The 13149-nt window shown below is 35.2% G+C and overlaps 1 protein-coding gene across 3 annotated transcripts in view; it reads left to right on the plus strand.

The window, feature by feature from the left end:
• The window catches only part of LOC116428993 (membralin), a 124044-nt gene that overhangs the window by 26208 nt on the left and 84687 nt on the right, over positions 1 to 13149 (plus strand). For all 3 annotated transcript variants that reach the window (XM_031981319.2, XM_031981322.2, XM_031981320.2), the window contains exon 9: positions 320 to 403. In XM_031981319.2, coding sequence (XP_031837179.2) covers positions 320 to 403 — 84 coding nt within the window. The remainder of the gene's footprint in view (positions 1 to 319; positions 404 to 13149) is intronic.

Consider the following 13149-nt stretch of genomic DNA (forward strand, 5'->3'; position numbering starts at 1 on the left):
ATACAGCGTTAGACGTAAAGATTCATAACTTTAAGTCTCCTATGAAAATAGAACGTTCTTAAAATGCTTATCGTCATTATACATGGTACGTTCGATCATAAATTTTGATTTACAACTATTTCTTTTCGGCGTTATTGCAAATACCTAAAAAATCATGCGAAACGTTACCCGAAATACCGTTTATTTATGGAGTGAGCGTAAGGAAACAGAAATATAGTTGCCAAGTGGAAAAGGTTGAACATCTTGGTCCGCCGCATCGTAAATGAAACCGCTCATCGGTTTCTTCATGTGAAATATACTTCTTTTCGTTTTGTTTCAGTGGACCTGCTTCAAATGCTGGAGTTGAATTTAACGGTATCGTTCCCGGCAACATCTCTCCTCACGGTGATCCTGGCTCTCGTCGGTAAGTCGTTAGAATCGCATTTTATTGACATGTTCATCAGAGATCTCTATTTCATCGTGTTTGTGTAGTAAACGAATCCAGCTCTCAATTCGCGTAATTTTCATTAGCATTAGGAGGTAACTTGACTAGACCGAGGAATTCGATCAGTTTCCATTCTTTCTCACTGAATTTTCTGTTAGTTTTTATACCACCTTATTTAAATTAATAAAATTCATTGAATTATTGGCATAGAAATTTTAACTCCTTGTCCTATGATTTCTTTCTCAACTCTGATACGACTACTTTGTCATTAAGAATTTATTGGAAAAAGAGAAAAAATTTACTGGAATAATATTTATTTTGAATTCGAATGAACTGAGTAATATTTAAGTTCCACGTTAAGTACCACGAGTCTGTCACGTTGTTATAAGGAAAGGAGTTAATAAGTTCAATTCTGTTTAAAAATATTTCCTAATTTCTGATGTTTTCGATTACTAAATTACTATTTGTCAATATAGTTATCCATAACCAAACAAAACTATAAAATTGTAAACTAGAAAGACACCCTGTAGTCGTATATTCCGAATTGATTTTTCGACTTTTCCTTAACCATTACAAAACTAACCATAGAAAATATCCAATATTCAATTCAAAAAGAATGATTAAACTGAGAAAATACTTTTAAGTTACAATTTCAAAAGGTGCCTTTTGATACCTTCAGTAGAAATATCGTTAAACTGCTTCGGTAGATAGAAAAAATTGCCATGGTTGAAAACTTGACTTATTGATATAACTTCATATATCACTAATATATAAAATATATGAAACATACGAAGTATATCGAATATACCATACACCTGAAATATATGACTAATTGATAATTCCAATAATTTTGAACTATTCAAGAATTTCCTTGCCACACGAGCAAAAACATAAATACAATATCAGCGTCAGCGACTGAACCATGAGATCCGCGATCGGTGGGTTAATCTCGTGTCTCGCGCGAATGTTTTCATAGTTTATCACCGTAATCGAGAGCGAAGACACGCGCCGAGGAGCATCCAACGGTAGAGCCAGCCGCGGTGTCGGCGCATCAAAGTTGAGAGCGTGTGTCACGGCGCCGAAGGTGCGAAATATTAAAAGCCTTTTTACTAAATCAGGGCCTCTCTCGGTTTCGTTCCCCCGCCGATACGACGTTAGCTCAGTTACAAAGCTGATTGGCCGGGACGGTTAACCCGGGATTCTGCATAAATTTCTGATGAAGGCGCAACAGTTGGGTAACCCGCTCGGAGCCCATTTAGCAACGGCGGTGGCGTCGGTGGTTTCCCTACCGCGACGCCCATTTCCATTTCAACCTGAATCTCCTCTTCACGCTTCGCATGTCCGTCAACGCTATCCAATTGACCTGTATAAAGCGCGATATCGCTAATCCTTTCGCGGGGCAATCGGACGATTCTAAAAACCCCGATGCAACTCGATTCACGGACTCTTCCTTTCGGTCTCTCTTCGTTTGCTCTTTGTCCTCTTGTGTGCCGTTTTCGTGGAGTTGTTCGCATTCGAAACAGGAATTCAGTGAATTTGAACAAGCCATTTTCTTCAGGTTCTCTGTTTTCATGAAGTTATTCATATTTGGAGTAGAAATTCAAGTCATTTGAACAAACTGTTTTTTTTCCTTTCGGTTTGTCTTCGTTTCTTCTTTGCTCTTGTGTACCGTTTTCGTGAAGTTATTCGCATTCGAAACAGGAATTCAGTGAATTTGAACAAACCACTTTCTTATTCTTCCTTCGGTTTCTCTTTGTTCCTTTTTTATCGTGTATCGTTTTTACGAAGTTATATTCCAAATAGAAATTCAGTGAATTTGAACAGAGCGCTTTCTTTACCTTCCTTCGTGTTCTCTTTGTTAGTTCTCTTTTTTATTGGTATTTTAAAAGTATTACACATATGAAATGATTTTGAAAATAAATAGTTTCACTTAAATACTATAACGAATATCTAAAGAAATCGAAAACAAATGTATTGTTACAATCTTTATAAGGATTGCATATCAATTCCTATGAATGCTCAGTGGTACTAGTGTTAATAAGTAAACGTGAGGATACCAGAAGCGCACGAGTTTATCAAAAGTGTGCAGTCATAAATCCACTTGCAAGCTCTGGCCAAATATTAATTCGTTGGCCGTTGAAAAATGTGATGTGCCAAAGATCCCCCAAAAATAACAGCTTTCAATCGTCCGTGTCATAAATCTGGTTTCCAGGTGTCCTTGCACATTCAATCCTTACTCTGACGGTTATATATGGTGATCCATAAATTTTGGTCGCATGCTGCGGACAGAACAATTATATATAAAAATCGTTATGCGATTATTTTTCATTTACTTCGATAATTTTTTATTTTTATTACCACTTCAAAGTATATTTCATTTTCACTTTAATATACTGTTATTCTGCACTTAATTGGATCCAATACATATGATAATTTCTTGCGAATAACTTTGTTATGTTATTACAGTATGTTATTAAATGTTTACCAGAAGTTTATCTCAGAGATGGAAACAACAGGGTTTTTTTATTCGAAGAGCCTGTAAAAATTTCGGCGATATAGTAATTAACATATTCGAACAATCTGAAGAAATAATTTCTTCCCTTCATCCCCTAGTTTCAAAGATATTGTAAAAAATATACTTTCAACGCTCAACTTTAAGTGTTTTCACCCCTTCAGTGTTGATAAGAAAACATACGTGTAAAATATTTTCTTGTGAACTACGTGTTACATAAATTTCATTAAAATCGACGTGCGCTGGTTGAAAAGATTCTCTTATGAGTATTTTCGCAGGTCATTCTTATGATATTAATCTCATTAAAATGATAATAATTTTCAACGGTGAATTCTTTATTTTACATAAACATGCAATTCTTCGTTTTGCTTTGGTTTCTCATGAAAATATATCCTCCGTGCATTCGTCCTGCTTGACGAGTACACACGCAAAACGAGAGATTTTTTAATCTAAATTCCACAGTTAACAGGTTCAATTCACCGCTTGCTTCTATTATAATTCTAAGTACAAAAGTCTAACGACATTGAAAGGGTTAAAACAGTGTCAGCGAGTCCTGCATTCATAATTCGACGTGCTTGCTCGTTAACGCCTAACTTTTCAGCCGGGAACGCTGGGGCGGTCGTCGCGATGGTCAATTCTCGTTCCGGGCGCGATCAATGATTTCTTCGTCCGCGTTTTATACGGCACGCCATGGAGGGCCACCAGTTGCGCGGCCGGGTATCCCGGTAAAATGGCGACAGAAGTGGTAAATTTCCGGATTCGTACTTGCTGCTGTAAGGATTGCTGGAGTTCGCGCTGGAACGCTCATGTGTGTATCAGGTTTACGGGTGGATGTAGAAGAAGGAAAGGAAGCCTTAGGGAAGTTGTTATCTGGAGTAATGGGTTCCGGTTCCTGTGTCGTTTCCTGCCCTCCATCCGTCATCCTGCAGCTCTCTCTGGCGAATAGGTACCTCCACGATTTCTCAGCTTTCCGTATACACCGCTGGTCAAAAGTATGGAACTAGCTTTTGCAATTATCCCTGTAGACGGGGTGTCCTGTATTAACCCTTCGAGAGATGACTCTCAGTGACCACTTGAATCGACATGATAAAGTTTGATATTTAATATTAGACGTATCAGTCGAAATAACTGGTTCCGATTTTTGAATTATTGATATCTTCAAAGCATTGAGTATTCGAAACGATCTTGGAAATAAAGTTTCAGTTGAATGCTATAGTGAATGTTATCTAACACATCTCATGTACACGCCCATAGAAACAAATTAAATGTAATTGTTGTTCTTTAAGTAGGAAAAATTGCATCTGTGGTACTTTTTAAATAACGAATCTGATTTTCCCTATGATTTTCGTAACTGTGCTTCACGAAAGTACTTTAACGTTAATAATTTATTGGAAGAACAGAGAATTTAGTACTTATTCTATTTGGTACATTCACTTCAGATGTTAACGATTTATAATAGAAAAGAAATATTTAATTTATGTTAAAAAAAATAACGTTTAGAATTGATAAATGTGGTTTAAAATTTCCATCGTGAGTTTAACGTGATATCATAGGGCAAGGGGTCATGTAACGAACCAGAAAGTAATTGCATTTATAGATTAAAATGGGGCACCTCGTACATCCGGTTTATAAACGAAGTGTAAAATTTGAGGAAGCGCTTCAATTTTGGTGAAAAATTCATGATATTCGAACTGCTGTAGCTTTGTGAAAAAACATCGTATAATATTCTACCTCAGCTCATTTTAAAGGATGAAGCTTCTACTTTGGCGATCCACGGTTCGTATTTTTCTAAAATATTTCCATATCACGTATCAGGTGGGAAAGTGAACGTACTTTGAAAAATCTTTTTCGAAAATTCTATTTCAAACATCGCTATGAACGTCAAAAAAATTGCATCACATGTGGATTTTCCGTGGATTTAAAATTTCCTCTCTACAATGATCCGTTGGAACTTGACGTTCGATTTTTTTTTGCGATTTCATTCACCTTTGAAATAAAAGAGTATTGCCATTAATAATCCCATTATATCAATGGTAATTAAATAAAGTTGAAACAGAAAACTGAAGATTCACATTTTTTTCTGTTTTACAAATCTCAAGAAAATTTGGTTTGCTTGATGTATATTTAATCGATGTAGCTAGAAAAAATTATAGTATATTGTTTTAAAGGGCACACCCCGTATAATAATACAAGTGATCACAAATCTTTGGTTGGCAACATACTGCCTCACTTTTCTGTCTCGTTATCTGAAGTCTATTTTGTTCCTTCTATGAAAAGAACAATCAGTATTATGTTAGGGGTACCGATAAGTCGTCAATCTTTTTTAGATAGCTGAATTAATTTAAGCTGACTTAAATATATGTATCAGTCAGGATAGGTTTCTTATATTTTGCAAAGTTTGCGTGTGATTTTATATTTTTTAGTTAAATAATGAAAGAAAATTATCCTGAAGCATAATAGTGAAATATAAACCTACTAAAGAACATATGTGGCGTTGCATGTTGTTTTATTTAAAACATGCCAAACATAGGAAACCTATTCTCACTAATAAATATATTCAAGCCAGCTTAACACTAGAACTACCAAACAGTAAAGTTAACTTTTTAAAATTCTATAGAAACTCTCAGAATATATTTATTTTCGATTAACATATAATTCACTTTGCATGTTACTAAATCAATTTCTTGTCAATACGTTCTCAGAGAAGCGTTTGTTATCTTTTCAATAATCGCAAGAGAAGAATTCAATTCGGTGGTTTTAGTGTTAAATTAACTCGGCTATCTGAAAAAGATTGATGACTTATGGGCAGCCCTAATATGTCTTCGACGAAGCTAATTCCGCTGATATACGTGGGAACTTTGTTATCGCATCGTAAATTTAGTTTTGCGCTGAATATGTAGCCACGAGCGTTTTAAACTTATCTTCTTTCACGCTTGTTACTCGTGCGCCGCTCATCATTTCTAACGAGATCGCTGAGGGGGAAAAATAGTTCATAATTCGTAAGATAATAGTATCTGCAGCGCTGCTTCGATTTTGATAATCGCCTGAATTCTACTGAACGATGATAATCGAAAATATGGTATGCGCTTGTGTAAAGTATACTCAGTTTCTGAGTTTTTTCATCTAATTCCTGCTTCTCGAAACATAGTTATTTCAGTTGTTAACGTGATAACTACTGTGATCCCTGGGAACTGCTACCAGAGTCTCCCATGAAGCCATAATGATGTCTGTAAACCTATGTGTGACACAAACTTTAATAAAAAATAGATAAATAATATTGATATTATCATAATATTTTATTATTATATTGATAAGATTAATATTATTTATATTTTTCTCTATGATTTATCTCACAACTTCCTTTGTCAAAATTACTTTGCAGAAACATCCTGAAAAATACTTAAATTCTTTTTAAATTTGTGCGGTTTTACATTATAATATGAAATCACTCTTCAAAATAATATTTCCAATAGGATAAATAAATAGATGCAGCATACGCTACTATGTTATTTATTTATTCATTCTTTCATTTTCATTTTTGTTGGAATACAGTTGTTATTTCATACTTTTGAACTTCTGTACATTTTTTAAAATTTATGTCTTTTCCATCTTGTTACATCATGTTCTTTTACTTTATTCCTATTTCTTTTGTATTCGCTACCCCCTCACTATTTCTGTTAATTACTTCTCTGACCCTGTTATGACTATTATCGTTATTATTTTCATTGTCATTATTATCGTCATGTAACAACTATTTTATTCTGTGAATATGGTATCAATATCATTTTCAGTTGTATAGTTTGCTAGTTTATATTATATTAGTTCATAATATATCGATCAAACCAGCGCATAGGTAAGTTATTTTTACGTCATTATTATTTTTATCATCTCATTAGCATGTTCATTGTTAATATTATTGTCGCGTAACGAGTATTTCATTCCATGAATATGGTTATAATATCACATAATATCATTTTCAATTAGATCGTTTAGTAGTTTACATTATATCAGTTCAAGATTAAGGGGAAACCGATGGAAAAGACAAGTTAGCGATTTGGTAACGGTTTCGGTGTGCCGGTGGCATGATACGGATAGAGGCAAAGTTGTTTCGACGGGGTCGTAAGCAGATAAACGAAATAGCAGCGAGTGCAACATGTTCTGACCGTCCCTGAAAATGTGTTTACAGCATGTTAGGCGGTTGATCATGCGTCACTGATATGCAGGGGCGCCAGTGACTCCGTTCTTTGACGTTCCATTATGCAAAATCGTCTTCCTCATCGTTCCCGAGGCCAAATGCTATACGACACGTGGTCGATTTCACGTGAATTCACTCCGATGATACACAGGTTGCGAGAAAATCATGGACGCAACAGCTGTGAACGACGAATGTAACAACGAGATTTTACTGAGAACACACAAAGGGTGGCGCGATAACCGCGATAAGAATAGTAAAAAGTACTATACCGTCGCACGTTTATCGGAGATTTTCAGTCCTGTAAGCTGTTTCGTAAAACCCCGGATCAATGAAACATGTGAAGCAACGACTTTTCTTAATAATGAAATTCTTCTGGTAGATATTAATTTTCTATTTATTTTATACGCATCGGAATGGCACTGTTAAATTATAGAACGAACGAATAGTTCCTGTGAAGTTTATGATTTCTTTCCCAATTCCACTCGACAGTTATTTTACCGTTCATAATTCATTAGAAAAGGAGAAAAATTCTAGGCTTATTCTATGACTACGTTTTCCCCGAAGTATTACAATTAATAGTAGAAAAATAATATTCAATTTGAAAGAATTAAGTGACATTTATATTTGGTAAATTCTATCTGATATCTTCACCACGAGTCTGACACGATAATGTAGGTTAAGGGGGTCATACAGATGTTTTTATCAATTTCGATTGAAGTAAGTGAATTCAGTAAAATATTTCACGTGTTTGAACATTAACTAAGCACACTTGGAATTCTTGAATTTACAAACAATTTTGCGAGCTTCTCTTTATCGGATCAAGTGGGATTTATCGAAAATAACATTCTTTTAACTGAATGATAATAAATTAACCCTTTGCACTCGAAGCTTTTTCTCACTGACATTACCAGCAATTTAAAGTAATTTTAACAGAAAAAGCGTATTAACATATAAATACACGCTACGCATAAAAAGAAAAATCATAGATTTTACTGTTTTTTATCGATTATAGATACACATATTATAATATATTTAATGACAAAATTTTGCAGTTTGTAGTGCCAAGTTTTAAATGCCTCTGTTTTGGAACTTTCGAGTATAATAGGGTTAATAAACCGTTCCTGAGAAAGAAATGTTTGAAATCAGAATGAATATCAATTTATAAGATAGAGATAGAGATAAGGATGGAGATAGAGACAGGACAGAGACAGTCCATACAAACGAACAAAATATTTCCGACACGGACAAACGCTTTGCACTCCGACTCGCGTTTCGAATATTTCTAACAGTTTATTAAACTAGAACTGTTGACGTAAACACGCTTAACCTAAGGGGCGGGCGGGGGGTGGTAGTCGCATCTCTTACCATCCGGTGGAAATGCGCCATGGAATCTGGAGTTGAGCAATAGTTACAGAGCAAGTAGTTAGGGTTAGATAGTTGAATCAACATAGAGAGCGTCATTGATCTACTCGTGCTCACAGAGCTTGAAACACGTGTACAATGCGCGTACACGTGTTGCGGGCAAAGCAAACATGCACGTAAACCTGTTTTCCCTGTTTCTGCATCCTTTGATCGCGTCGTCTCGCTTTATATATAATTTGCATAGTTCATGCGTAGTGAGTTGTAAGAGTCAGAATGCAGTGGCTGTAAAACCGTACTCCCCGTTGGGCTCGCTTCATTAATCGATCCGTTATAATGATCTCGCGTTGAGGTCGTTAACGATTCGAAAAAGATGAAATTAGGGATTCGTCCAGGATTGTCGTGATTAACACTAGAACTACCGAGCTGTTCAATTGGATTTTTGCAATTCCTCGATAGCAACTTCATGAGTGCATTGAGGCTGTAATTGATTTATAATTCAGTTTACGTATTACTACATCAATTTCTGTAATCATTTCTTAGAGAAACATCTGTTATCTTTTTAACAGTTGCAAGATAAAGAAATCAGGATTGGTAGTTTGTGTTAAATGCAATTGAATCGTATAAAAACGATTGGTCAGTAAGGGAAAAGTAGGGTAAAATGGGATAGTAATGTTTCTCATAGATAAAGAGCTCGTATCGGATTGATATCGCGCAACATGGTTCTAATAATAAAAATTTTTGATTAAAAAATTCAGCAAGATAACTATAGTGTTCTACGTTCCTTAAGCTGTATTTTTGACATTTAAGTTAATTCTTTGTCCCATGCCAAACTATAAATTGTATGTGCATTTCGAAGTTATATTATTGGAGCAAATGTAGACAGAGAATAAGCATCAAAATTTGTTCTTTTCCTAATAAATGATTAACGACAAAGTAGTTGTATTGATCATAGTGAAGAAGTAAATCATAGGGCAAGGGTTAACTTAAATCAATGAATTCTGAACCAATGTATCCATAAACCGGTAACTATTTTCCTATTGGTTACAAAACTTTAAATTTCTAAGTATGAAATTAATTATTTTACAATTCATCGTTAATTACAATTACCAAGAAAATATATTTGAAATATAAAAACTCTGAGAAACTTCGAAAAGGAAAAGTCGAAGAATAGGGTTAGCTTCGTTGACCTAAGAACAGTTCAATTGTTACCAAACAAGTGTTCCTTTTTCCACGAATAAAAAGCAGAACTGAAGGTGCGTAACTATAGTAGGATTAGCGTTGTCAGACGCGGTGCAAGCGAAGAATGAATGATGTAAATGTGAACGAAGGGAAAAAAAAGGAAATTCGTATGCGCGTGTCCTCATTTCGATTTGATCAGAGGGAAACGCGTTCAATCTCGGATTCCATCAAGCTCGAGTGCGCTCAGTATGCTCGGTCAGCAGGAAATATTATGTCCATTAGGTGCTGGATGTTCCGGTTGTCCTGGTGGTCTGCTCGAAATTAGTGTCGGCTAGGCTTTGTTCGATGCCAATGACACGTAAGCGATGGTCGTACATAGTTGACCACTGATTAACCACATTATTAGCAGTCGTTCCTTCCAGAAACGACGTAATTGTGCGTTACCTTTGTTTCGTGTTACGTCAAACATTGAATTCGTGACACTTTCCGATGGAGGATTCTCATATTTCTATTAGACCGACGAAGCACTTGTAAAATAGGCTTTGAGGAAACGTTACATTTTTTAGGGGGAAAAAGAAATTAATCGAAATAGGGAAGAACAAAAAGAAATTAAAATTAAATTTGCGTTAGACGTATCAGTAACTTCATCTTTTAACGATCTTAAATGTCGATTGAGGAGCAATTAAGATTCATTTATGAATGAATAATAGTAAAAAGTGTATAGAGAAATGATTGGAATTAGCTATTGTTTTTTTCTTTCTTAGAAATTCGATCTTTTTGAATCGAATGCCTTTTTTCTTTTAAATTGCACTTGTCAAACGCTGGACGAAAGCACCTAAAATATATTTTAATGAAAAATCAAAGCAAAACAAAGAAGAAATATGTTTACTTGAAAAAATAAAGAATTCACCGTTGAAAGAATTAATATCACAAGCTTCAAGACGTGTGTGCTCGTCAAACGCAGTTAACTGATTAATATCGCGGTCAACATACAGTTGCTAGATGAATTTGTAATAAGATTTTTATGCGGTGCGTTCTGAAAGATAAACAAGATGATTATTATCTGAATGACTTGCATTATTTGTAGGATATTACTTTAAAAGCCCCAGACACGTAGAAACCTGCGGCGAATATTTCTGATAAATTATTAATGACAAAGTATATCCGTTATAAGCGAGAAATAAATCACAGAGCAGAGGGTTAAACGTGCTCCTGTGTTTCGTCGATAAACGATGAAGGGGAGGATACCGAATAAAGCTGAACTTATTTACGTTACAACCGAGCGACATCCGGAGGAAGTAGAAATCTCAGGTGATTCTGCGAGCGAGATCCAAGGCGTGCAGATAAAGCGGGGAATCTCGAAGTTCGTCGGAATCGATGTTCACGCATGATTGATCGGCGTTGCTGTTCAGCGCGCGTAGCTGCAAGACGGTGTAAAACGGATGCGTCGCACACGGACACGCGCGCGCCACACACGCGCCGCGCCGACTGTACATCTATCTTGTCAATCACGACTGCGAATTAGTTTTGATGGTGCCGGGTTGTCGTGAAACCAACGTGGCGGAAATTATAATTATGCCATGGTTACAGGCTGCACCAAATATACGGGGTGGCGACGGCGAATCGCGTCCTTCGGTTGGAATCGTTCAACCCTTAACGTTACAAGCCGCCATTAAAACTTTCGGGACGTAGTTTGCAATATCCGAGACGTTATCTTTGAAAGTGGTGTAAATTAATCTTTTTATACATCGAGATATTAAAGGGTTTGTGTTCGAATTGACTAGAAATATTGGCAAACTGTGATCAATTCGGGTAATATTTATAAAACCAGAAATTTCTTGAATTTTATTATTTTATTATGTATATTTTAATAAATCTTCAAAAAATAATATGTTTCAGCTTTTTTGAAAAGTCTGCTGGACATTTATTTAATAAATATATGTACTTATGCAAGTACAGATAGAGAAAGAAAGATAGAAGGTATTGCTAGTGAAGTATTTTATTACAAAATTGATTAATAAAATATCTATCATTTCTGCTCGCCTTCAGTGTATTAATTTCCATGTCCACAATAAGAAACTCACTGAACTGGGAAACTGGAATCGCATACATATACCATTGTCCACAGAATCCTCCATTCCCATTGAATCGAATGTATTCACCGTTACTCGAAACAATTTTTCCTTCTTCTTAATGCAAACTTCTCCTTTAAAAGAGGGATTTAGTGCCAGTGTTTGGAATTGAAACTCAAAGTTACGGGATAATTGTCCCGGTTATATTTCTCCAAGACAAGTTTACGTAATCAATGAAGGATTGTGATAAGCGCATCGTCAAGTTAAATAAACTCGTTTGCGAAGAGAAGTATCTTCGCGGATCAATGTTTCAAGCTTGTTCAAGAATAAAATGTCAAATCTACGATAGTTCTTTTTCAGTTTCTTTATTAAGTGGAGAATTTTACCTTGAAATGCAGTCATCGCTGTCTATTTATACTCGAACGTTGCCACAATTTATCGGTGTACGCCGTTGCAGAAATCATTGCAATTAACATATTTGCAGTTCACCGACCTACGCGTAAGTCGGAATAACTTTTACTCCGGAGTAAATGAACTTGATATCGGTTAACAGAGTTTCACTGAAGAGTCGATGAACCATGAATACATTTTCAAAATCTCGCTTCCGGCTGTTTGCGCTTGTGAAACTAACACTATTACGCAAGTCGACTGTTACGCATGATTGTTCGAACCGTCTGCTTCGAATTTAAAGAATTAATTATTGGCCAATCGAGAGTGTTCGGCGATCATTTTCTGCGAGATCACATATATTTCTCTTTGTAATGTAAAATTTAAATTTTCAATCTAGTTTCGAGTGATGCAATTAACCCTTTGCTCTCTGTGAGTCACCACTTCGTTTGACTTAGCAAATTTGTAGTAGTATGTATGATATTAAATTTTGTATAGTGCATCAGTATATAAAATATTAAATTATAATACCTTTGTTTCTTGATTTATGTGTGTTTCCTCATTATTTTCAAAATACTAATAGCAAATGGTATTAATATGAATATAATAGTATTTAAAGGAAATAGTATAGCAGCATAAATAAGATGGTAACAGGCAATTTTGTATTTATTTTATGTTATTCTATGTTTCTATTCTATATATAACACTGATAGAAATTCATATACATATAATATTAGTAGGAAATTCAATGCCAGAAATATAATTGCTATATCACTTGGAAATCCCTTTACCCTTTCGTTTCTCAAAAATTCGTTAAATTCATTTACGAGTCCACACTCAGGACGAACGTTCTAATAGTGTAATTCATAATTGAAAAAATTCAGTTATTTTCAAATAAAACGATTTGATTGAAGAATGTATATGAAACGTACATTATTATTTAATTTACTTTGAAACTAATCGAGTCACTTCGGGGAATTCTGTCGCGGGACGGTGTTCCGCGTGATAATCCATCGAG

This window comes from Nomia melanderi, chromosome 14 (assembly GCF_051020985.1).
Source record: "Nomia melanderi isolate GNS246 chromosome 14, iyNomMela1, whole genome shotgun sequence".
Classification (NCBI taxonomy): Eukaryota; Metazoa; Arthropoda; class Insecta; order Hymenoptera; family Halictidae; genus Nomia; species Nomia melanderi.